General features: G+C 32.9%; 2 protein-coding genes across 8 annotated transcripts; one reads left to right on the top strand and one right to left on the bottom strand.

Moving 5' to 3' along the window:
* The first annotated feature begins 295 nt into the window (after positions 1 to 295).
* Positions 296 to 14,154, top strand: LOC105645236 (villin-3). 3 transcript variants are annotated; one of them, XM_012230780.4, is made up of 24 exons: positions 297 to 686; positions 3,471 to 3,624; positions 3,813 to 3,912; positions 4,449 to 4,517; positions 4,644 to 4,880; positions 4,989 to 5,166; positions 5,326 to 5,458; positions 6,186 to 6,345; positions 6,422 to 6,572; positions 6,656 to 6,756; positions 6,857 to 7,015; positions 8,005 to 8,073; positions 8,150 to 8,218; positions 8,342 to 8,479; positions 8,675 to 8,803; positions 9,389 to 9,536; positions 9,673 to 9,683; positions 9,763 to 9,903; positions 10,076 to 10,201; positions 11,093 to 11,158; positions 11,902 to 12,003; positions 12,785 to 13,019; positions 13,217 to 13,461; positions 13,548 to 14,154. In XM_012230780.4, exons 2-24 carry the CDS (start codon positions 3,569 to 3,571, stop codon positions 13,659 to 13,661), a joined length of 2,937 nt encoding a protein of 978 aa, XP_012086170.1. In that variant the 5' UTR covers positions 297 to 686; positions 3,471 to 3,568; the 3' UTR covers positions 13,662 to 14,154. The 3 variants fall into 3 exon arrangements, with proteins under 3 accessions (XP_020539416.1, XP_012086170.1, XP_012086171.1); XM_012230781.4 differs by having other exon boundaries at positions 3,468 to 3,624; XM_020683757.3 differs by lacking the exon at positions 11,902 to 12,003 and having other exon boundaries at positions 296 to 686.
* Positions 14,155 to 15,608: 1,454 nt separating this feature from the next.
* Positions 15,609 to 21,094, bottom strand: SYP81 (syntaxin of plants 81). Of its 5 annotated transcripts, none has more exons than XM_020683744.3 (9): positions 20,777 to 21,094; positions 20,503 to 20,688; positions 20,346 to 20,428; positions 19,887 to 19,970; positions 19,618 to 19,722; positions 18,928 to 19,068; positions 17,718 to 17,960; positions 17,457 to 17,588; positions 15,609 to 16,367 (listed from the first exon to the last, which is right to left on the bottom strand). In XM_020683744.3, the coding sequence occupies exons 3-9, from the start codon at positions 20,421 to 20,423 to the stop codon at positions 16,224 to 16,226; spliced, it is 927 nt and encodes a 308-aa protein (XP_020539403.1). In that variant the 5' UTR covers positions 20,424 to 20,428; positions 20,503 to 20,688; positions 20,777 to 21,094; the 3' UTR covers positions 15,609 to 16,223. The 5 variants fall into 5 exon arrangements, with proteins under 5 accessions (XP_020539403.1, XP_012086176.1, XP_012086174.1 ...); XM_012230786.4 differs by having other exon boundaries at positions 20,546 to 20,688; XM_012230784.4 differs by having other exon boundaries at positions 20,550 to 20,688.
* Positions 21,095 to 26,152: the final 5,058 nt, after the last annotated feature.

Genomic DNA, 26,152 nt, shown 5'->3' with positions numbered 1-26,152 from the left:
TGAAAAAGAAAAAGAATACTAGTCCAAGACCCGAAATAAAATTAGTTATACTTAAAAAAGGTATTTTGATTTGTTGAGTTTAAAAAAAAAAAAACAAAAGCTTTTTTAGGATGTCAGAAAAATATAGAAAAAAGTTTTTTTTTTTAAGGAAAAATACAAAAAAGAAAAGTAAAAACAAAATATAGTAAAAAGAAAAAATAAAAATCCATATAAGCAAAAGGCAAGGCCAACATGGCCGGTGCCATCGTCACCGGATCTTTTTAGCCTTAAATAACGACTTTGTCCACTGCAAGCCTATTCGCTCTTCTTTTTCTCATTTCTATTTCTATCTCTGTACATCATCCCATAATTCATCGCTATCTCTCTCTCTCTCTCTCTCTCTCTCCCAACAAAACCATACCATACATCATAACGCATAGCCACAGCTTTTCTCTGTCTCTGTAATATTTCAAATCTCATAAAGAAATTCCACCTTCTCTATAAAGTTATATGAGAGAGAAACCCACATACAGCAATCAATAATTCACTTTTCTTTTTATTTTTTTATCATCTCCTTCACTCTTTATCGCCAGCTCTGCTACCTCGTCCTTTCTCATTGCTCTCTCTCTTCTCCCCACATAAACCGTATCATCATCACCATAAACACGTTGACACGCACACAGACATACAGAGAGATAGATTTCCGGGTATGTTGTTTTTTCAAAAGTTTAATGTTTGATTTTTTTTTTTTTTTTGTAATTCTGTTAGATCTCTTTGAATTTCGCATTTTTATGATCTGGGTATTCATGATCTTTGTTTGACATTGGTTGGTTTTCTTTCTTTTTGTGATCTATGCTTTGATCTAATTATTACCTAGTCTATTTTCTTTCTTTTCTTTTTAGTGGGTCGTTAACGTTAATTTTTTTTTTTTTTTTAAATTGATTGTTGTTGTTTACCTCTGGTTGATCTCTAAATGTTTTTTCTGTTTGATTTAATGTCTTCAATTAGTCTCTGCTGGAAGAATTTTATTTGCAATAAACATGATGGCTGACAATCCTGATGATCGTCTTAATATTGAGCTAATTCTTAAACAAAATCGGATGTGCTTGCAATGTATTATTAAGAGTTTTATGGAAACTAAAATTTGTGGGTTTTGGAGCATATGATGATTGCTTGTGATCAATACCAATAAATAGATCATTGATCGATGAGGCTAGTGCTTCAAAGGAGGTTTCAGATTGCACGTTTGGATCATTGCTTACTGGTTGTGTAGTGGGAAGCTGTTAAAAACTTGAATGATTTTCTTGTAAGTTTGTTTTGGAGATATCTAGTTTTGGAGCAAGCTCTCAATTCATGGTCTTCATTCAAGCATTTGCAGCTAATGCACATGAACATTTATTGAGTTTGGAACAAGGCATGCTTTAACCTCTAAAATCTAGGTACTTTACTACATTATGTGTTCAGCATAGATAATGTGGAAAACCTGGATCTCTAGCTAAGAGAATCTATCTGCAGCAGAATTATCTGAGGTTTGAAAGAAGCATGCAAGAGAAACCTATAGCTTTTACCACAGGAATGCTGATTGAAATCGTTCACTACTTGTGCTGGTTCCATTATGATGCCTTATTAAGTTCTTATTTTAATAGTATAGGAACAAAACATTCACCCATGAAACTGAAAAATCAAGTCAGAACATATGGTTCTTGTGGACAAGGTGTTACTTTCTTCTATGGTGGTTATATTTCTACTGACATCTGAAGGCCAAACGTCAGGTTTTATGCTGTTGATTGTGGACCAGTGCATCGGTTGTGTGTTGCATATCTCAGTAGGTGAGGGCCAGAAGTATACACAATTAGCATAGGCATCATTACAGTAACAGACCTTAGTCAAGAACACAAGATGTGGAGACAACAATGAATTGGTTTTTTCTTATTATTTCATGGAGTCTATCAGAGAGGCAATGCAATTTGCATGTGAATGCTACTGGTCAATGTCTCTATGGAATATTGAAGGATTATTTTAGGGGTATAATTTAGTTAAATCCACATGCAAACGTTTGCATGCTACAAGTGGGATGGATTAAGACATACGGGACTCTTCCATCTTCTGGATCATTGTAACATATGAAAGTGCTTGCTGATATCTTGGTTATTTAGAACGTAAAGCCACGTGCAGCTGCTCAAGTATTTTGAAACATAGTTTGTCATTTCAATATGAATGGATAAACATGATCAATCATAATAGAATTAATACTAGGAAATGATAACTCATAATTAATACATTCTTGAGAACCAGGTAGTATGTATATATATATATATATTTCTAGCTCCATACTATACTTTTGTTCTACCTTTCTAGAATGGATGCTCTTATTGGGTGTTGTATGTATCATTCCTCGGATAGCAGTTTTCCTTCGATAGTCAAAGATATGTTTCTGATACTTCTCAACTTTTAAGAGAGAGTTTTAGCCTTTGAAATGTCTTCAGCACTTGCAGTACACTTCCCATCCCACAATAAAAATTAGGATATACCTTAGCCATTCTTGTGCAACTTTTTTCTATTGATATAAAAGAACGCTGGAAACTAGAACTATAGAATGCCTTAAAATTGTATGTTGTCTGTTTTACAAACAATAGTTGCATCTTCAATTAATTAACAGATGGTGTTTAGTACATGAAAGAAAAGTGATACACACAAACATATATCATTATATGCATCTATGTACCTGTGTGCCTATATGATTTATTTTGAGGAAGTATTTTGCCATATTGAATTGTATTTCCTCAAGAATCATTTTTTTTTAACTGTTTTATCAGGGTGCATTTGATATTTTATTTGTGCTTCATAACAATCACCTTATAGATTCATTTGCTAGGATCTGTATCTATTGAAAAGATGCATTATGAACCAATATCTAATGATGGTTGGAATGTATAATGCTCAAATCATCAATGAAGAAATGAATCCTCTCACTGTTTATGTTTCCTGTTGAAATAGAACAGATTGCAAGGGTAGTTCCAGGCTTTCCATATTGTATGCCTTCCCCATTGCAGTGCGTTTCATATATCATGTTATTTTATCATTGCATAATAGCGCGCGGAACTGTTTTTGGATTTAAAAAAACAGATTAAAGGTTCATTATCTGACCTGAAAGTGACAAATCAATTAAGCCTCCCCCATAAGACGGGGAAATCACCATAGTCGTGCAACAAGTTCCCCATCTCTAAAAGGGGAAAAAAAAAAAAAAATCAAAATGACATGGGATATAAGAATCTTATGATTCTATGGAATGAGCTGCTCATTTTTGTACAAATATGACTAATTGAAAATTTTTTATTTGTTTGGGCAGTTTGCGGTTTGAAAACTAATCTCCCATTTTTGGCTTTCTTCTTTCTTTTTTATTTTTGAGCATTGTGAAATTTTTCTCTGTGTTTATATGCTTGGTTGAGACTTGAAAGATTGCAGACTATTAATTTTTGCTTTTGCAGCAGGCTCTTGTACTTTCCAGATAGCAGAAAGCAGATAGCTGGAGTTTTTAAACATTACTTTGACTTTTCAGTAGAATCAGTTTTAAGGAGTATTTCATACAATGTCTAGCTCTACAAAAGCTTTGGATCCTGCATTTCAGGGAGTTGGCCAGAGACCGTATCCTTTACAGAAGGAAGACCTTCTTTATGAATCTTTTATGTTGTAAACTTTGTGTGTTGTGCCTTTCCTTTTTGTATTCAATTAATCAAATACGGGAATAGCTAATATTTGCTTTTGAAATTTGTTAAATGTTGATCATGCTTCCACTTTTCCCTGTGCGGCTGTTAAACTTAACATTTTTGTAGAGGGACTGAAATTTGGCGAATTGAGAATTTTCAGCCAGTTCCACTACCGAAATCTGATTATGGAAAATTCTACATGGGAGATTCTTACATTGTCTTACAGGTACATCTCCCTCTCCCTCTCTCTCTCTCTCTCTCTCTCTCTCTCTCTCTCTCTCTCTCTCTCGTCAGGTATTGATATCTCTATAAACTAATCATCACATGAATGGTGAGACCCAGGATATAACTTTTTCATATGGTTTATAGTTTCTCTTGTAAGGAGTGATTCTTAAATATCGGCCTTAGTTTTGTTTTGGTAGCTTACGAATTACTTAGTTTTGTTTTGGCAACTCCCAAATTACTTGGAGTGATTACTAAGTCACTAGCCTAGTGGCCGATTATTTGGTATTTTGAAGTTCAAAGTACAAAACCATATCACAAAGGTAACAATTCTAGACTTATTATATTGTTTTATTTTATATGATTCATTGATTTCTTCATGCATTATTTTGTGTTGTAATTTAATGTCATGCACATTATATACTATTGCTGTGGTGGGTCAGGAACTGGACAAGTGAAGATTTAAAATATTGTACATATGCTCCGTAATCATTTGCTACTTGATTTTTATTTTTCCTCATCTTGCTTTTTTCTTTGTAGACATCGCCTGGCAAGGGGGGCGCTTATCTGTTTGACATACACTTCTGGATTGGAAAAGATACGAGTCAGGTGTGCTTTTACTGCATTGTTCTCATAGTTCTTTTTGTGCATGGATTTATTCTATATTGTTATCTTTACAGTAGACTGAAAAACTGGATGATATATGATCTCACTTAATGTGATAACTTATTCTAGGATGAAGCTGGAACAGCAGCTATCAAAACTGTCGAACTTGATGCTGCTCTTGGAGGGCGCGCTGTTCAGCACAGAGAACTACAAGGCCATGAGTCTGACAAATTTTTGTCTTATTTCAAACCATGTATCATACCATTAGAGGGTGGTGTTGCATCTGGTTTCAGAACACCTGAGGAAGAAGTATTTGAAACACGGTTATATGTGTGTAAGGGAAAACGTGTTGTGAGAATGAAGCAGGTAATCAAATTGTTAACAAGGACTTAATTGTCAAAATGGAGTTTTCTTGGATGCAAATCCGCTTCTTGAGTGGATCAATTAAATGTGAGTTGCATCTGGTTTGTGCAGGTTCCCTTTGCCCGGTCTTCACTGAATCATGATGATGTGTTTATCTTGGACACTGAGAAGAAGATCTATCAATTCAATGGTGCAAATTCTAATATCCAGGAAAGAGCCAAGGCTTTGGAAGTAATTCAATTTTTGAAGGAAAAGTATCATGATGGGGTGTGTGATGTTGCAATTGTTGGTAAGAGCACATTAGTTGCAATTTCATGATGCCTTTTCTCCCTTCTTGGGAATTTCTCTGCAGAAATGCTTTATTGGACCTTCTTTTGTTGGTTTTTCCTCTATTTGATAATTCTTTCTTCCATTGCTTATTTCTGCATATTGGTTTTCGCTGTGACAGATGATGGGAAGTTAGATACTGAGTCAGACTCAGGTGAATTCTGGGTTCTTTTTGGTGGTTTTGCTCCAATTGGCAAAAAAGTTCTCAGTGACGATGATATTGTCCCAGAGGCCACCCCTGCTAAACTATATAGGTTCGTTTTATATTTTCCATAATTCTGTTTGCACTTTCTTTTTGTTGAAAGGTAACATAAATTTTATTTTAAGGTTTATTGCCTAATTCTTTATATGTTGCATCCTTTGATCTTTACACATTTTATTATGCCAATAAGCAGTTGTCAGTGTATTAGCTCTAGAGATAAGTGTACTAGATGGGTATCACCATCTCAAGTCCTTGATACTGATACTTGTACTCTACTTGATCCATCATTGATAAATTCTTGTTTGGCATTCAGTCAATTTGCTCTGCAATGTATTTTCTATAGTTCATGAAACCTTTGATCTATTATTTGCATATAATCTTAGTTTTCTTTGTACAATTAAGATGTTGTCGGCTGTCTTAACTTAGTATTAAAAGTTCGATCCACTGAATTTTTCAACATTATGCCCTGGCTTGTTTAAGGCTTCTTGGATGGTTTTTAAATGTCTTATTCTGCATGGAATTGCTTTTTTGGGTTAAGAAAAATTTATGGAATAGCAAGAAAAACAACTCTACTTCTGGTGGGAATTCTGTTGTATGATTTAAATCATCTGCTTCCTATTAACTTTCAGAAAGATGCAATATCGGCACTACACTAACATTCTGATTCCTTTGTTGTTGTATTCAAAGAATTAAATTTTGTTGTTCTCAAAGAGCATGAGTATGTCAATAAGCTTAGAGTAGTTGCTAATTTTCCCACTACTGTTTACAACTTCCTGTAGTATCACCAACGGTGAGATAAAGGCCGTAGAAGGTGAATTGTCCAAAGGCATGTTAGAAAATAACAAATGCTATCTACTGGATTGTGGCGCTGAAATATTTGTTTGGGTTGGTCGTGTAACACAAGTGGATGAGAGAAAAGCTGCCAGCCAGGCCGCTGAGGTAAGGGTCTAGAATTTATTCTTTTTCCTTTGTCTCAACAGACACATGGGTTGTCATCTCCAAAAAATGTTTGCAGGAATTTGTTAAAAGTCAAGGCAGGCCAAAAGCTACTCGTATAACTCGAGTTATTCAAGGTTATGAGACACATTCTTTCAAATCAAACTTTGGTTCCTGGCCGGCTGGATCAGCAGCTCCTGGCGCTGAAGAGGGTAGAGGAAAAGTAGCAGGTAATGATCACTTCCTTAGTGTTGAATTAGTGAAAGATATTTATGCTTAAGATTATTTAATTTGGTATTTTGCATAATGGTAGCTTTGCTGAAGCAACAAGGTGTTGGTGTCAAGGGTGCCAGCAAAAGTACTCCTGTTAATGAGGAAGTACCACCTTTGCTTGAAGGAGGTGGAAAGATGGAGGTTTGACATTTCATTCTCTTGGTCGCTTTTGGAAACTCCTTGATGTGTTAAGGCTCTTTACTCATGTCTTTGTTGATACTGAATATTGATTATTTTCTAGGTGTGGTGCATCAATGGTAGTGCTAAGACTCCATTGCCCAAGGAGGATATTGGTAAATTTTATAGTGGGGATTGCTATATCATACTTTATACCTACCACTCAGGTGATAGGAAAGAAGATTACCTTTTGTGCTGTTGGTTTGGAAAGGATAGCATAGAGGTAATTTTTATTGTTGATATTTGGATTTATAATCATTGAAGCATATATGTTGGCAATAGGGACAGATGATGAACGTCACATGTACATCCAATATATTAAATTGCTTCCACTATTGTTACTGAGCATGCTTGTGTATTTGAAAATGGGTGTGTATGTTCAACATCTTTTGTGGTCAGCAGCATTCCAGTATTTTTATAGTAGGAATGATTATTATTATGTAATGGGCATATAGTTGTATATTTAAAAATGGGCATATATATTCAACAATTTTGTGGTCAAAGTTTGAGTACTATTTCATTTTTTCGGGATATGCTATAACACCATCATATTGTCGGGAAATGTGTTAGATTTCTTAGTTTTCATTGCTTGCTTCAATCTTTTCTAATCTAGTTAGAATGGTTGAAATCTGTGGTTTGATGATCTGCTTTCTTCCCTTAATACCTGGAAGGACATGGATTTTGTCTTCCCTCATGCTGGACAGTGGACCAGAGATTTTGTCTTCTCTTAAATTTGATCAAGCATCTGTGCTTCATTTATTTCTTACACCTTAGACTTCATGGATCAAGTAATTTGTGTCATTTCTTTAGTTAGCTCATTTTTTATATGGTGTATTTGATATTTGAGATGGTTACATTCAATGATTTTTTGTCGTTCTTTTTTTCTTTACAATTAATGCTTATGGAATGTAATATCTTTTTTCTGCAGCTTCGTCCTGTGAAATTTCTGTCTGATATATCCTACACTTATTGGGGGTTAGAGAACACTTTTATTTGCATAACTTTTCACCATGAAATAATTAATGAGTTTTTGAATCATGGTGCTATAGCAATATATGCTTATGCTCGTTTCTACAAATGAATTTTTATACATTTGATCTTTTGTTTCTAGCTGATGCTGTCCTTCTGTCATTATTTGTTTTAATTTTAATATCTTATATTGATGGTCTGTTTTTGTTGGATTAATTTTTGATCTCATAATCATCAATTTAGGAGGACCAAAAAATGGCTGTTCGGTTGGCCAGTACAATGTCAAACTCACTAAAGGGCAGACCTGTTCAGGTATGATATTAATATGCTGTCAAATTTTAGAATCTTATTTATATTACTTGCATTAATATGTGCTTCGTTCTTGCAGGGTCGCATTTTTCAAGGTAAGGAGCCACCACAGTTTATTGCACTTTTCCAGCCAATGGTACTCCTCAAGGTAAACCATGAAATTCTTGAATATAATGCTGTAGGTTACTCAATCACAAGAACTACGATGAAATGTTTTGTATGATGTTGGGGGTTATACCTTACTGTTCCATTTGTTTGTTTATGTCCTCAGGGTGGTTTGAGTTCTGGATACAAGAAACATATAGAAGATAAAGGATTGACGGATGGAACTTATACAACAGATTGTGTCGCACTCTTTCGGATATCAGGGACTTCCCCTCATAAAAATAAGATAGAACAAGTTGATGCGGTATAAATCATTGAGTTTCTTCTTTTCTGCAAATGCATTTTACTTAAAATATCCTCTGACGATACTTCTTTCCTTTGTGAATTCCGTTTGGTTGGTCAGATGTGTACCTGGTTCCTATTCCACTGATTAAATGAATTGTTTAGGTACATATTTGATAAATTGTTGCTAATATGAACTTACATCTATTCTTTGTAGGTGGCAACATCATTGAATTCTACACAGTGTTTCCTTCTACAATCTGGCTCTTCAATTTTCTTGTGGAATGGGAATCAAAGTACTTTTGAGCAGCAGCAATTAGCCACTAAAGTTGCTGAATTTTTGAAGGTTTTTCTTTTATTAGAATTCTGTTGTTTGTGCTTCTTTTTGGAACATGTTTGGTTGGAAATACTACAAGTGCCTTGTCAACTAGCAAGCAGAATCAACCGCTTACTTTGATTATGATTTAAATTGATTCCTTTTGTCAACTAGTAAGCAGAATCAACTGCTTACTTTCACTAATTTAGTTAACTCTAACAGGAAATGAGAATATAATGTTACAGGTAATGTAAATCTTGTAAAAAACTTAAATATGTATTCTTTTTTCATTTTATATGACACATCATTGCAACTTGCTTCAAGTAGGCAGGGGTACTGGTAAGCTACGATTGGAATTTTTTTTTTCAAATCAATCCATGATGTCCAGTCTTTGAAGCATTTTGTTGATCTTTGCACTTTGCCAACAACCATCATTCAGTATTTATTAGAAACATGTATAAAATAAATATCAGCTTCATGTAAAAATCAATTTTGACTGGCCACTGGGAATTTCTTGCTTAGCGTCTTATTTATATCTTAAACTGGATCTTGGAACAGAACTGGAAGTTTCTCCTGTTTAATTTTATCTAAGTTTCATTTACCTTACAAATTCAGCCTGGAGTTACTTTAAAACATGCCAAAGAAGGAACTGAAAGCTCCGCATTCTGGTTTCCACTTGGAGGCAAACAAAGTTACACCAGCAAAAAAGCTTCTGCAGAAATTGCAAGAGATCCCCACTTGTTCACCTTCTCTTTCAATAAAGGTGACTTTCATTTTTTAGTTGGCCGATTTAATTTTGTCTTCACTTGAAATAACTTGTTAGAAAGATTTCTAAGTTGAAATATTATCATTCTAACTGACTTTTTTATTATCATTTTGCTGCTATGTGGATCTCTCAGGAAAATTTCAGGTGAGTTCTAGACTTTTAAATGTAATTGAAAATTGTTTCTGAGCAATTACTTAGCAGCTTTTAATGTTCTATTTTGCAGGTTGAGGAAGTTTACAACTTTTCTCAAGATGATTTGTTGACTGAGGACATTTTGATTCTTGATACACATGCTGAAGTATTTGTTTGGATCGGTCAATCTGTTGATCCGAAAGAAAAGCAAAATGCCTTTGATATTGGCCAGGTACTGCTTAAACAATTTGTGATTTTTTCATATTTCCTTTGTACATTGGTAAAACTGAAGACCAAAACTGAGCTGAATGAGGGGAAGGATCCATATATTGGGATCCAGGTTCAGTTGAGGTGAGCAATTTTTTTTGTAATGTTCTTTTAATTCGTTGCTTTTATCTTTACAGAAATACATAGAAATGGCTGCATCTCTTGACGGTTTGTCTCCAAATGTGCCACTGTACAAAGTTACTGAAGGAAATGAACCATCATTCTTCACTACATACTTTTCGTGGGATACCTCAAAAGCCATGGTAAGTTCTGCAGCAGCATTGTTTCTCTTTTCTGAAGTTTTTGTATATATTTCAATATCTCTATTTTCACGGTAAAATATTGATTCACGGGATACATCTTTTTGCATGTTTATAATGATTTGAGATGGATGCAAATATGCATGAAGAAACCGAAATTCCATGATTGTGTGGGAAATATTTGAAATTTTTTTTTTTTGAATATCAATGTTGATATTGCACTTAGACAGTGTAAAGATATTGAAGCTTTTAACTTCCCTGTTCATTTATTTTCTAAGTTTGATGAGCCTCTTAAGAAAACAAGCAAATTGTAGACTAAATGAGTGTAGATGCAAGAAGTGAGCTATCATGGTATAAAATGAAAAAAGCCTTCAAAATAAGGCAAAGTGAGATTCCAAATAATGATAATAGCACAAGTATCAATGACCATGCAAGGTGGAGTGCATAAGAGACATTAATTAGCTGCTTATGGGAATAAAAACTTTGAAGCATTTAGAATCTAGAATGTCATGTAACATAAATTTACGGATAAAATTGAGAGCATAATACAAAGTCCAACCTAGATACTCACCTGAAGTCACCTGTTATAATCTAATATTTGATTTATGAAGTGAATAGTGATTATCATTCGCAATGGAATGGCAATTAATCTGGACAACACATCACTTCAAAGATTAAGAAAAAAATGGAAAATTTCTGATTTAGGTCATAAAATAGCAAAAATGTGTCTCAGAAGCCTAAATTCAGGATGATAAGGCTATATATTCTGTGAACCTTAGCTATACCTCAAGAGATCTTACATTCTGTTATTTGTAAGTTGCACTCTATCCATATCTGTCTCTTTACTAATTATGCTTAGCTTCCATTTTTAGAAATTTCTTCCATTGATTGCAGGCTGCAGGGAACTCATTCCAAAAGAAGGTAGCATTACTCTTTGGTGTAGGACATCATGCTGCAGAGGTAAATGGTTAATTTATTATATTGAACAGATAATTGCTCCATAACCTTGTGTTTTATATTATCTATATTCATTTCTGTACTCTATTTGTTTTTATATATTGTTTCAATGAATCTGTCATAACAAAATAAGTTTGTCTTTCAAAATGTAAGTTTGTGACTACACTATTTTTTATTTTGATGCTGCTTTCATATTCCATTGAGTAGACTAGCTTATTTTTTCTCTTTTATGAAGTGGTTAGCATCAATTAAGCCAATTGTCTTCTGAAATAGCTTTGGGCCAAGACAATATCATACAAATTACTTTGGCAGCTCCTTCCCTCCTATTTCCTTTCTTTTGGTGTAGAGTGGCGCCTATGTGACTCGGACAATAATAGAGTTTTTGCTCTCTCTGATTTAAGATGCCTATATATAGAATGTAGAAAATATCATCTTCTTTCCTTTGCGTCCACTATTCTTTTGTTCCTCTCCTCTTCTTTCCATGGATTGTTCAGCAAGAATTACTTTTCACGAGCAGCTCCTGCAGATAGGGATGCAACTTCATTGAAAAGGATCATTATCTGATGATGTTTGATATAAGTTAACACAAGATTGGCCATTCAAGTTAATCAGACCTTCCTTTTATTCCTTCTATATGCTAATGTAGTTGTATTGAGTCTTATATCTCACGTTGGATGATGAGGATGATGAAGATAGCATAAATGTGCCCGCTTAGTTCTATGATATCTGTGACATTGCTGTGACAGGAAAAGTCTAATGGAAATCAAGGGGGACCAACACAAAGAGCTTCTGCTTTAGCTGCATTATCTTCTGCATTTAAACCATCTTCTGGAAAGTCATCCCCTTCAGTAAGTAAATTTGTTTGGGTGGGCGACTGGGTCAGAGAGACTCAGGCTCGCATATCTTTATGATACATATCATCGTTTTAGTCGCCTTCCTTCATTGATTTCCTTCTCTTATTCTTCTTCCTCCTTTTTCTCCTCTCTACAGGGCTTTCTTTTTCTTTTTCTTTTTCTTTTTTTTTTTTCCTTTTTTTTTTTCTGGTTTCTGTACTGAATTTGGTTAGTTTTCTTCTCCTCCTCTCTTATCTGTAGTAATATGTTTTTCCAAAAAATGTTATTGGTGAGATTCTTACAATAAAAAATTTGGAGTATAGTTTTATTTTTTAAAAATAAAATTTGCCATTCATTTTATTCATAATCTAGTATATTAATAGGTCCCTAGTATGGACTTCATTATAGAGTTGTATGGTCTAATTGAGTTGTTTTTAGAATTGACTTGGAAGTTCACATAATTTCTTGTTTTACTTATTTATTTTTTTTCCTTTTGTCTAAGTCAGAGCTTTTCTTGTGGTCACACACACATGCATATGTTACTTAATTGTTTATGGTTATGACTTGTCATACATTGCAATTCTAAGTTTGAACTTTTTCTCATTTGCATTTACTTTATTTAGTACAATTTCTTTCCATACCGTCGTCCTTATTTACATCTTTATTTTCATCCATTGCATGCTTATGTTATCAAGAGTTTATACTTGATGACAATGTGTACGTGGGTGGTACTTCTTTCATTCACCAGTTCAGCTTTTTAGCTAATGAACTGTTTGTACAATGTTCTGTGCTACAGGCTCAGGATAGGTCCAATGGGTCAGGAGGACCAACACAGAGAGCTTCAGCTTTAGCTGCCTTGAATTCTGCATTTAGTTCATCCTCTGGAAGCAAAACTACTGCTTCGAGGCCAAGTGGACCTAGTCAGGGATCACAAAGAGCTGCAGCTGTAGCTGCTCTATCGCAAGTTCTTACTGCTGAAAAGAAGAAAACACCTGAAACCTCTCCATCACGCAGTCCTCCTCCTGAATCTAGTAAGAAAGTAAAATTTATTTTAGATAATATTGCATATACTTGCAGAGCATGGTTACTTTAGAATCTGTTCTTATGATCTAATTCTAAAAGAGTCTTTATTCTTCTTTTTCTCATTTGGTGTTTCTGAACTAAATTTGCTACGTGTTTGTGACCGAGTCTGCAATTTAAATACCTAATGTGTTTAAGCGATTTGCAGCTGAAGGAAAGAGTGAAAATTCACTTTCTGAAGTGGAGGGTTCTGAAGAAGCTGCAGAAGGTAAGGAAACAGAGGAAGTTGCTTCTGTGTCTGAAAGTGTTGGGGAAGATTCAGAGTCAAAACAAGACACTGAGCAGGATGAAACTACTTATGGAGGCACTGATGCTGATAATACATTCAGTTACGATCAACTGAAGGCTCATTCTGAAAATCCTGTAACTGGGATTGATTTTAAGCGGAGAGAGGTGTGTAATTCTTTTGAATGTTATTACTTCGCCTGAATTTGTTCCTTTGCATGGATATTCAAGTTTTTCTCCCTTCTAATTTTCAGGCCTACCTGTCAGCAGAGGATTTTGAGAATATATTTGGAATGCCGAAAGCAGAATTCTATAAATTGCCAAAATGGAAGCAGGATATTCAGAAGAAGAAAGTTGATTTATTTTAGCTTATCACATCCACCAGAAGGAATGGTTTCTCTGACTTACACTGCCTCATTCTTTATGGTGATCTTCACTGCTCTGTCGGAAATTTGTGGTTTCTACTCCTTGCCTGGCTTGCTTTGTCTAGCATTACAGTATTTTTTTTTTTTTTTCTTTTTTCTTCATGCATCTAGCTGTGATTAGCATCCATATCCATTATGAATATGCCCTGAAGAGTGAGTTTTGATCATCTTTTTTTTGTTTTGTTTTTTTATTATTTCTTCTTTAAAAACTCCTGCTGCCTCTCTGTAATGATACCAGATTGTAGTCTTCATAGGCAGTAGGCAGGTCAAATTCTTTCATTTGGTCAGTATTGAATCACTTGTGATTTATTTGAGACTATTTTCTACTTTTTTTTGTTTCTACTTATTTGCTAAAGAGGAAAAAAGGGGGGTATATGCAGTGCTTTTGTATTTGACTTCCAAAATTCAGGAATGAAAATTTGTTGTTTGGGAATAATACCATATATTTTTTTATAGGTATTATATTTATATATATATATATATATATATATATATATAATCTACTTACCAGAGGATGTTGAGGACTTTTTGGTTATTATTTGAAGCTGCATTTGCTATTTCATTTATTTATTTTTCTTTTTCCTTCTCGGAAATTTCATGCATTTTCAGAGGCTAAAATTGCTTATTACTTCCCAAGTACTGTTCCCCATTGCTTCTCAAATTTTAGGTAAACAATTTACTTGGCTCTTCTTCATAGATTATAGAAGTTGCCTTGCATACTTCTTAGTTTAATTGGTAAATTTAAATTAAATGCTTAACGAAGGATACAAATTTTTGGGATCATACCTTTTTAAACTTGAAATCCAATAAATTCTGATTAGAACTTCTCAACAGCTTTACCTAATATTAAAGTTTATAATATAAACATGTTTATGAAATTGGAAAAAAAAAAAATTTCATTACAGGTAATCTTTTTATTGAGAACCCATGTGCATTAATAAGTGTGTATAAAGGATAAGCTTCTGATCAACCTAATGGGTCTCTCAACCATTTATAATACTAGGGATATCCACTTATCCAAAGCACCTACTAATTGAATTGATTAAAAGCTGTTTAACCAATTATAAAATAAAAATGAATTACTACTTTCACAATTTAAATATATAATCTCTCGGTTTTGTCTCTGTTACACTATTTAATCCTTCTGTTAGTTTTTTTTTTTTTTCCCCTCCAAATTCATCTTCCAATTGTATTTAAGTACGCCAGGGACTAAATGGTAATCCACGAGAACCAGTATATTGTATTCATTAGGGGCAATAAAGACATTTTAATAGCAATTAACAGCAAAAGTAATCAAATAATTGGTGTTGCTTTATATGAGAGACCAATACTGTGGATCTCCTCCAAATTATTGATTTCTTTCTTGTCTAGCTTGAAATGTCTATTTCATATTTATTGTTTTTCTTGTCTAACTTGACATTTCACATGTCTATTTCATGTGTTATCACTTCTAAATTGTTCTTATCCATTCTCGGAGGGATTTTTTTTTTTTTTTTTTTTTTTTTTTGTTCTTGTTTTTGTTTTTGTTTTATCAGAGGGACAGAAACTTTTCTGTATACTTGGTAGAGCATATGTGACTAGGAATTTGATGATGAAGCATAATAAATCACTGTTCTCTACCCAATTTGTATATCAATTATCAACATGATTGAAAGTATTGAAGGCTCAGATAGACCTAAAACTTATATACCCTATTTGTGTACGTTCTTGAATCAAATTTTTTTAAATTAGGGCAATGATGTTTTGATTTTTTTTTTTTTTTCACAATTTGTAAATCATTTTGATAAATTATAAAGATATGGTTCGAGAAATTAGCCACCAACCACCATCAGTCTCTTATATCACCTTAACATTGAGTTGTGGCATATCAATTCATTGCCAATCGGAACATAAGAAAAAATGTATGGCAGCAAAAAAATCTTTTTGCAGCTCTTTCATGAATTAATGACAAATTTCAACAAGAAATTGATTCTGTAAATCATTTGCTGACAGAAGAAAAAAAAAATATATATATATTCATCTACAACCTCCATCCAGGAAATAGAGGATAAATACCACTCACTTGTTGCTATCCTGCACTTGTCGCTGATACAATGGAAACCAATATCCAGGTTCTATATAAAAAGAAAAAAAAAAAAAAAAAAAAGCAAAGAAATAGAAATAATGTGAATATCAATCTTTGATGCTTTCAAAGATATCACATCGCTTGCCCTGTGAGAAGAAATGATCAAATTCTCTAAATATGCCCGCGCCCACACATTACAATCTTGATGTAGGTATCATCCCTGGCAAGAGCCAATACACTACAAACCACATTAACTGTTGCGGGGAGTAAAATATAAACGGCTATATAGAAGGTGGTTCGTAGGATTCAGCTGCTCTCTAGAAAGAAAAGACAATTTCCCGGCAGAGGTCCAGCTTTTTCATTTCTCCTGTAATGTATTGAAGTCACAAGGCGGATAGTACTCCCACAAGTGTGCATCAAATGAGAATGATAGGACCCATCTAACTATACCAATCAAGAAATAGGACTGAGAAGGTAAGTACAAACAAAAAAAGCAAGAGAAAGGTCCTGCTACTGCTATTTCGCTGTATAGCTTGAGACAACTCTTTGTTACCAAGCTCAACGTTCTTAGTAGCTTCAACTGCCTGTGGGTATGGAACAAACCGAAATGGAGATATTATAATCAAACGATGAGGCAACATCAATTGTTTAACAACTAGATGCATACTATTGGCTTAGCAATTTGCAAGTTATTGTATGAAATATGTTCAGAGGTTTGGATAATTAGGGACTTCAAACATCAAAAGAATCAGATCTAGAAACCCGATTCATCAAGGAAGTCTGTTAATATTGAAAATCTAGCTATGCTGAAATAAACTGACAAAGTCAACTATAATCTCTGGACAGCAGTAGAATTCAAAAATGTGAAAGTAAACTCAATTTTTAAAGCACTCAGAAACCAGAAAAAAATATGCCAAACCTCCATTGTGTTTTATTTCATTCTACCAAATATGCTCAAAGAGTAAGGCAAGAATTTTCATTTTCAAATTTTTTAGCAGTGAATGAAAAAAAGAAAGAAAGAAAGACAGGCAGAACCTAACTCTCCTTGCACTATATGTGATTATATCATAACAGATAGGTGGGGGATGATCTTGGGGCCATATGTAGCAAGATATGCACACCCTTTTAATCTTTTGGGAAACAGAGTAAATATCAGAGCCAGCCTGATCTGATTCCAATATCTCGCAAAGCACTTTAAGTGGGACTGGGAAAGGGACCCCAATCGGAAACAAAAGTGTTGCCAGATTTGGTGGACGAGAGTCTGACAGTCCCGCATCTGATAGATGTAGGATGATCTTAGGCCATATATACCAGGGGGCTCCACACCATAATGGTTAGCCTTTTGGAAAGAGGGTAATGGCACTGTGATGTATGGATGCTGTAGAAATTGATGAAATCAAACAACAGGCTCCCTCTAGTAATTGAGCCCATAAAAGGGGTTGTAGCAAATTGGTTGACCGTATCCAAACAGCTGGGGGACAATAAGAAGCGAAACAAAAACTAAAACAGCATTGACATTTGAGATCCTTTTGCTTTCCTTTTTGGTCCAAAGTTCACAAGGGAAATGGTTTTATGCACACAAATCAAAATTAATAGATCATAGGAGCTTAATAGCATTGTAAAAATGATAGGACAGATGGCAACAATGTAACCATGACAGAAGAATTCCTAACCTGTTCATACAGATGCTCTATTTGCTGTGCTTGTTGTAGGACGTGAGTGGACATTAGATGATTCAGCGCAGACATTTCAACCATCTTAGTTTCAGTTTGTTGAGCTGCATCAAGAAGACTAGCCAACTCTACCTGCATAAAAATGCAGCAGCAGCACTAAGATTTAGTTTACAAGGGCCTCAAAGGTCAAATCTGAACTATGAAGGGCGAGATGACAGAAAAGTTGAACAAATTTCATCAAACAAGAAGCAGGCATATTACCTGAAGTGCGCGAGTTTCATCATCCAATAATTGCTGCTGAACTCTCAGAGGATCTGTTTGAATTTCATCAGGCTCCCTGGGCTCTGAATTATTCATTTTAGATGAATCTGTGGAACTTGGATTTGCAACCCGATTAGGTTTTCTTCTCGGCATCCTTTTATTAATAGCATCTTGGAAGCGTACGGCTCTTAGTTGATCAAATTGTGCTGATACTGAATGGAGTTTCTCGCTTAGAATCAAAACCTGCAGATACATAAGTAGCATAACAGGTAATTAAATCAGCTAACTAATTCCCATCATTTCATTCCAAAAATGGGCATCATTATGCAGTAATTTTGGAGACATACGGTGAATTGAGTAGCCAGTACTGAATTAGCCATAATAAACTTCACCTTCAGACTGAAACGTAGACAAGATACTAGAATGACAAAGAAGATTGTTCACATCAGACAATTCGAAGGAGTACATGATATTCCATTAGATTACTGGGTAGACAGTGGACCATATGGACAATGATACCAAGGTAACAACCACAGTTGAACCTGGATAAATTAGATACTTGCATATGCCAATTATATTTATGGCAAACCAAGTCCTGATATTTAAGAGTAAATATTCAGTTGAGATTTGAGATATTTGTTTGCAATGTTATCCATGCATGAATGCCCTTCAGGTAGCACAAAGATTACAGGTAATGAATTCTGTTCCACACCCACACCTACCCCTCTATAGATATAAGTTGAAATCTAAATATAGCTTTCATTCAAGTATAATAGCCAACATTATGAAAGTTCACATTTGAAGAACAGTAATCAAGAGTCAAACTATATCATTTCTTATCTCCTAAAGCCCTTACTACTGAAGTCAACATTAAAGATCGTATGTTAATAGCATATATTTATAAATAAACCTTATGATAACACTACTTCCAAGCAATGATTTCATCAATTTATTATGCTATTTACCATCAGAACTCAACAGTGAATAATTGTGTTACTATTCTTAATACAGTTGAGTTATAGAAGCATCATCCAGACAAAATTAACTATCTTCTGTCATGCTTAGTTATAATAATAAATGGAAGAAAAAACAGGTCGGTTTCTTAAGGGCTTAAGGCAGGGAAAATGTTCCAACCCTATGCTCCTTTGACCAATATATTTTCATACATAACCAAAAAGCTTAACTTATATTAAGAAGAGCATGATCATACCACTCCATGTTTGTGAGCTACAGTATCAGTATTGGAGCTGCCCCTAATGCTAAGCCAGCCCTTAGCGCTTGCTTCTTCATTGTTTATGCTATTCTTAAGAACATCAATTTGTTCTTTACATGTTTTGATAAATGCCATAACCTGCAAAAAATTAACATATCAGAAAATGCATAAGAAAAACAGTCTTATTTACTAGAATATTAACAAAAAGGTAAAAAGGCCAAGTCAAAAATCTAAGCTTTGTTTTTACAAACAAAAAGTAAATACAAGATAGCAGTTTGCTAGAAAATTGAGGTGTGATCAATCCCATTCAAGAGAAAGTAGTTAGAAAATGCATCAAATAAACTTTTAAAGGCATGTAGCATGAAAAAGAAGCGGTTAACAAGGGTTTTTTTCTATATTCTGGGAAAAGATTGCACAAAGCAATATGAGTTCATCAAAATGAGACCAAGGGATGTGAAACCCCAATTCCACCTAAGCTTGACCCAATTGCAGGTTAATGTGACAATTGCATGAAATAAATGCTAATAAAAGCTGAAAAACATGTCAAAGAAAAAAATTGTAATGTAACTAAGTTCATTTGCATCCCTTATCAAACTCTGTTGACCATCAAAGATCACTTATTCCCCAGTGTTTCTATAATATCCAGAAACACAAAGGCCCCACAATGGAACATGCTCAAGATCTTACCTCATGTTCAATACTATCCCTCTCCTGTTCAGTTGTTCGATGAAGATCCACATAATCCTTTCGATGCTTTATTATAAACTGTTCCAAAGTGCTGATGCTTTCGAGCTAATAAACCAGATGAAAGAAAAAGATATTCACAACTTATTGATATATAATTTCTTTCCAAAAAAGTATGAAAAAGGTAAAAAATTGCAAAGAAATAAAGTTGACCATGATTTCCACTGATATTTCTGTTAATCAGAATGGTGTTGTACCAACAGCAAACATACCGTTGTTAGTGCAGCCTTGGTAAAAGGTAAGCGCTGTCGAGGCTTATGAATAATGAAAGATGCCAAAATGGCTGCCAATTTGGACTGTTTAAGGAAATAACACCACATAGAGAAACAGAAATCAGAAACAACAGTAAGAAATCACAAAAGATGAAAAGAACTTACAAACATCTGTTTTCACAGGCAAAATTACCAAATAAGAATTCCATAAGAAAATTTATCAAGATATGCAAACAAAAGGATATGTTTCCAATATTCAAACTAAATATTACTAGAATATCATGAACAGAAATATTCAATTATCACTTGAAGAGCAAACATTCATGTTCAAGCCTGAATACAAATTTCCTATCTGAAAAAATAAGTAGATTAGAATCTGCAATTTAACACACAACTAAGTTTTGACACTTGAAAAACTCAAATTCGAGATTAGAGTGAATTAATAGACAAAAAGATTACCTCATCGTACCCCGACGAAACAGCAGTGTGCCTAACTGCATCTTTAAAATCTTCTGTTCTATCCCTAACTCTTGCCATGAATTCTGCATCCAACACTAAATCTCATCACAACTGCTTGTCCACTACAAAAAATTAAACTGAGAAGAAAAAGTAACACCTTAAATAGCCCTCATTCTTAGTATAATAAAGATAAAAATTACAGACGAAAAGCATGGTTTAAAGTATCGGCCGATTTGGTGTATCGATACGAATACGATTCTTCCGACACGGTCGATTCAAGCCGACAATACCCAAAGTAATGGCGTAACCCCCGTCAGGTAAGGGAGATTATCTGGACTTTTGTCTAATCAAACATGAAAAAAGAGAAATTGCAGCAAAAGAAAATCAATTTAGCGAACAAAAATTAAAGACGTCGGGATAAAATAATGAACCTGAATACACAGCATATAATGTAATTGCCTGCTTCTCTCCTCTGAGAACTTTCTTTTGTATTCTAACTCTTCAAAATTTCAGCTCTTTTCATTCTGCATCTTCCATTTTTCTTGTTTTTTCCTTCCAAAACTTCAAACTTTAATTGAATTGAGATTTTATTTCATAAAAAAATGTGATTATATCGAACAGAAATTGGAATTGGGGTTTAGGAAATAACAAGCGTTGAATTGAGATTGTCACTGAAAAGAGAAGAGAAGGCTAGAACGTGGAGACGAGGGAGCTGGGTAATGCGATGTCGTATAGAAAAGAGCAAATTAATACCCGTTACTTTTTTAATAAATTAACAAGCTCTATCCTTTACCGTTTGCCTCGATCTCCAATTTAACCAGTTCAAGGCTGATCTCAGACCCACCCAAGGCCCAATGACCTATCCCTTCGGTTAGATTTTTCCTACCCTCTGTCTTCCTTTAATTTAAGAACCGAATTGATCCAAAATCACTGGTTCAATTAGTGGTTTCAAGCTGATTTCGGTCCCAAAATCTCAAAGGAGTGATTGGAACAAAACTCTCTCTCTTAGTTCTAGTCCAGTTAAGTTTGAACTTTTCCTGGTTTGATTCTATAGAATTTTAATTTGAACCAACCCGATGGTAACGTCTAAAGTGACTTTCTAACTCTTTTCCTCTTGCATGTGTTTATCATGAACCAACCAAACTGTCCAAATTGAATTGAAGCAAATCAAATCGAATAGTAAATAGTGATTTTAATAAATGATGATTGATTCAATTTTAAATGAATAGTTGGTTTGATTTATAATGTTACTTTCAAATTCACTTAAATCAAACCAAATTTGAATCTAACTATTATCATTACATGTAATATTTTGCAAGTATAGGTGACTTTTACATTAAAATTTATAAAAAAAAAAAAAGAAAATTAAAAGACAAAATCCTTAAATTAATCATACTATATGATGATATGATGAAGCTGAGGCTCCACTGATGGCGTCTGAAACAAAAGAGATTAGAAAAGTGTCGAGCCCATTTCAAAAATTAGGTCCATGGGCCTGAGTTTAGTGTTCTAAATGGACTTTATTTGTTGGATGCCCATAAAATTGGAGCTTCATGGAAGTTTCTAATGTAAGCATTGATAAAGAAGGAAGTGAAGGAAAATCAATAAGGAGATACACAAAGTAGAATATGAGGTAGTTATTTCAAAGTTTCACAACACTCCCTGAAATATACCGCTCAATCAATTTTATTTACATAGTTTGACAAAAATATATATATTAAAAATTCAGGTAATTCTAGTAGATGTCATATTTTTTAACCTATGTTTAGATATTGTCAGTTTGACTTTTCAGTTTAAATTATTGTCAGTTTCGGTTTGTTTTTAGTTTTATGTCCTTTTTTATTTTGTTAGGCATTAGTGTTTTAATTCCTTAGTGTTTTTTTTTTTATTAATTTTCCATTTTAATTATCAGTGTTTTAATTGCTTAGTGTTTCATTTTTTATTAATTTCCTATTTTCTTTTTTTGCTACCATCTTTTTGCAGTCTCCATTATTTTCGGTGTCGTTCTTTCTCATTTTGTCGCCGACTATTATTTTCTTATCATTATTTCTCCTTTTACTTTTGTTATTTTCAACCATCAGTTGTTCTTTTCATTATTGGCGTCATTACATGATTCTATTTTTCTTCTGCGATTTCATTTTCGTATGAGCATATCAGTGACTTAATTTTTGCTGGAAAACTGTCACACTGTCACCGCCATGGATGTTATTTATGCTTTGTAGAGACAAAGTAGGACTCTTGATTCTGTTTGGATTGATACTGTACAATATATATATAATTGATTTTACTATATGTACTGATACAGTATATATATACACACCGTTTTTACTTGGTTTAACCTAATGTGTTAATTGGTATATATATATATATATATATATATATATATATATATATATATATATATATATATATATATTATCAATACAGCATATACACCATATATATTGTATATATATATGTAATTGATTTTACTATATCTACTGATACAGTATATATATACACACCGTTTTTACTTGGTTTAACCTAATTTGTTAATTGGTATATATATATATATATATATATATATATATATATATATATATATATATTATCAATACAGCATATACACCATATATATTGTATATATATATGTAATTGATTTTACTATATCTACTGATACAGTATATATATACACACCGTTTTTACTTGGTTTAATATATATATATATATATATATATATATATATATATATTACAATACAGTATATACACCATATATATTGTATATATAGTGTTTTAATTGCTTAGTGTTTCATTTTTTATTAATTTCCTATTTTCTTTTTTTGCTGCCATCTTTTTGCAGTCTCCATTATTTTCGGTGTCGTTCTTTCTCATTTTGTCGCCGACTATTATTTTCTTATCATTATTTCTCCTTTTACTTTTGTTATTTTCAACCATCAGTTGTTCTTTTCATTATTGGCGTCATTACATGATTCTATTTTTCTTCTGCGATTTCATTTTCGTATGAGCATATCAGTGACTTAATTTTTGCTGGAAAACTGTCACACTGTCACCGCCATGGATGTTATTTATGCTTTGTAGAGACAAAGTAGGACTCTTGATTCTGTTTGGATTGATACTGTACAATATATATATAATTGATTTTACTATATGTACTGATACAGTATATATATACACACCGTTTTTACTTGGTTTAACCTAATGTGTTAATTGGTATATATATATATATATATATATATATATATATATATATATATATATATATATATATATATATATATTATCAATACAGCATATACACCATATATATTGTATATATATATGTAATTGATTTTACTATATCTACTGATACAGTATATATATACACACCGTTTTTACTTGGTTTAATATATATATATATATATATATATATATATATATATATATATATATATATATATATATATATTACAATACAGTATATACACCATATATATTGTATATATCGTATTTACCGTTGTTATGGTCGTCGTTACCGGTCGTCATCCTTGTTGTTGAATCATATAAGTTGTATAGGGATTTGCTCTTATAAATTTCGTGTTTTCTTTTTTTTAACGTTTCCTTTTTTTTTCAGCGTTTCATTTTTTTTCAGCGTTTCCTTTTGACAAAATCTGTTAGTTTCACATCGTTTGAGGTTACTTCAAGTATTTTTGTTTTATTTTTGACCAAATGTGTTAGTTTCTTAATATTTGATATTTTATGACATTCATTAAAAAACTGAAACCTTGAATATGACATTTGCCTCATTGCCACTAAAAATTCAGTCTACAAAAATTATTTTATTCCCTTTTGCCCAAAATATAAATCGTTTAAAGTTTTTATACAAAAATTAAGGAAGTAAATAACTCTCCTAGCATATAATATAACTAAGAGAAATTTGATCAAATTATCTTTTATCTCAAAACTAATAGTTATAATTTATTATATCTAATGTAAATAATGGTAATATTGAAAAACATTATTTATTACTCCTTAAAATACTCAAAACGACTTATATGTGACAAAATAATCATCAAAAAATGACTTATATTTTGGAATAAAGGGAGTACTTTTTTTTTTTACCCTTAACTCATTAAGATATTAATAAAATACCTTCATTTAATGGACAAACATAAAAGTTATTACAAAAAAAATAATTATTTAAATATATAAATTTACAAATCTTGTAAACATTTCGGCACATACAAAAGGAATAACAAGCAAACAAAATGGGATAGAAGGCGTATTAAACATTAGTATAAATGTTACAACATTCGACATAAGTAACAGAGATAATATCTTAATTAAATCAAAACATTCGAAAATAGTTGAAAAGTTGTCACCGAATAGTTCCTAAATCAGCAAAGATCTGAGAAAAGAGAGTAAAGCTCTAAGAAAACATCGGTAATCTAAGATACGAGATATCCATATTATTATGCAAAATCCATGATAACAATCCTGATGGAGGGTTGAAGAGGATATAGGTACCCAAAGAATAGTCTCTAGCAATTTTAGAGAGAGTCTGCGTAGAAATTGACCTCCCTATACACATGAATAACCTCACATACAGTGAATTGAAGAAACAAGTATTGAATGGCAATGACTAGTTGTTAAAGAGCGCCAGAAGACTGAACTGTTTCCTTCAAGAACTGGACCCCAACTAGGCTATCACATTCCACCTGAATATCCAAATCCTTGGCCATTTCCAGCCCTTCCATAACAGCCCAAAGCTCAGTATTAGGAACCGAGCAAGTACCAATTTTAGAGACGAAGCCCTTAATCGAAAAACCATTATTAGCTATTTTTGTGACCAATAGGAAGAAATTTTGCAATTTATAGCTTTATATATTTTCACAAGAAGTAACATGTTAGGTTCACATGACACATTGCTACACATACAAAGCCTTCACATTATTAAGAATTATATATAGAAATCTATTTACATACCACATGCCAGGATAATTATATATAAGTCACCTTAGTCATATCACCTGCATTAATTTCATGCATCACCCATGTTACTCCATTAGCCTCACATGACCTATATATACGTATATACTATTAGCTACACTTTGTATATTAGCTGGCTTTGGAAGTTTACAAATTACTAATTTTATTTTTTATTTTTTATTTTTTATTTTTTTGCTATTCAGATGTAGTTTGATCGATCTTTTCACTTATTTGAAGAGTGAAAGGTCTCGAATTCTGTTCACTACAAGTATTTTTACCAATTTAATGAGTCCAGAGAAAGGCTATTCCTATTGTGTAACCCATTGTTTTAAAACTGTATAAAGTATTTTTTTTCAAATTAAAACATTGTAATATTTTTAATTAATTTTTAATATTACAATATAATAAAATAAATAGAATAGGACCTTCTATATAATCAGCAATTGTCTAAATGTGAACGGTGCAACGGATCTCCTGCCTCCAAATATGAAATATATGTGATGTATTTACTAAATCGTGGTGTTGTCCTTTAACCGGTCTTTATCCAAATTAGTTACAAAGAAAAAATAAAAAAAAAAAAACCCTAAATTCAAAATGATGTTGGCTTCATATGTCACTGTGATGCTATGTACCATAAATAATATAGTTTTTTTTTTTAGAAATAAATAATATAATTATTAGAAAATGAAAATACAAGGGAAAGGAGAAAGAGAATTTAATTTTTGTCTACTAAGGAAATGTAATGGGTGTAGGACCAAATAGAGAAAAAGCCACAGCTAAGCAATGGTACACTAAAAACTTCAAAGTCAATTTCAAAAAATAAGGTGGAGCCAACTTCTA

Source organism: Jatropha curcas, chromosome 2 (assembly GCF_041381405.1).
Source record: "Jatropha curcas cultivar XTBG-Jc1 chromosome 2, XTBG_Jcur_1.0, whole genome shotgun sequence".
NCBI lineage: Eukaryota > Viridiplantae > Streptophyta > Magnoliopsida > Malpighiales > Euphorbiaceae > Jatropha > Jatropha curcas.
This window is presented reverse-complemented; position numbering and strand designations above follow the sequence as displayed.

Excerpts from the sequence above, each read along its gene's own strand:
- LOC105645236 (XM_012230780.4), top strand. The coding sequence starts at position 3,569 with ATGTCTAGCTCTACAAAAGCTTTGGATCCTGCATTTCAGGGAGTTGGC. Across the intron at positions 6,346-6,421 it reads CTGCCAGCCAGGCCGCTGAG|GAATTTGTTAAAAGTCAAGG; the intron begins GTAAGGGTCTAG and ends AAATGTTTGCAG. Across the intron at positions 10,202-11,092 it reads GGGATACCTCAAAAGCCATG|GCTGCAGGGAACTCATTCCA; the intron begins GTAAGTTCTGCA and ends CATTGATTGCAG.
- SYP81 (XM_020683744.3), bottom strand. The coding sequence starts at position 20,423 with ATGGCAAGAGTTAGGGATAGAACAGAAGATTTTAAAGATGCAGTTAGG. Across the intron at positions 19,069-19,617 it reads GGGATAGTATTGAACATGAG|GTTATGGCATTTATCAAAAC; the intron begins GTAAGATCTTGA and ends AATTTTTTGCAG. Across the intron at positions 17,589-17,717 it reads ATGAAACTCGCGCACTTCAG|GTAGAGTTGGCTAGTCTTCT; the intron begins GTAATATGCCTG and ends ATTTTTATGCAG.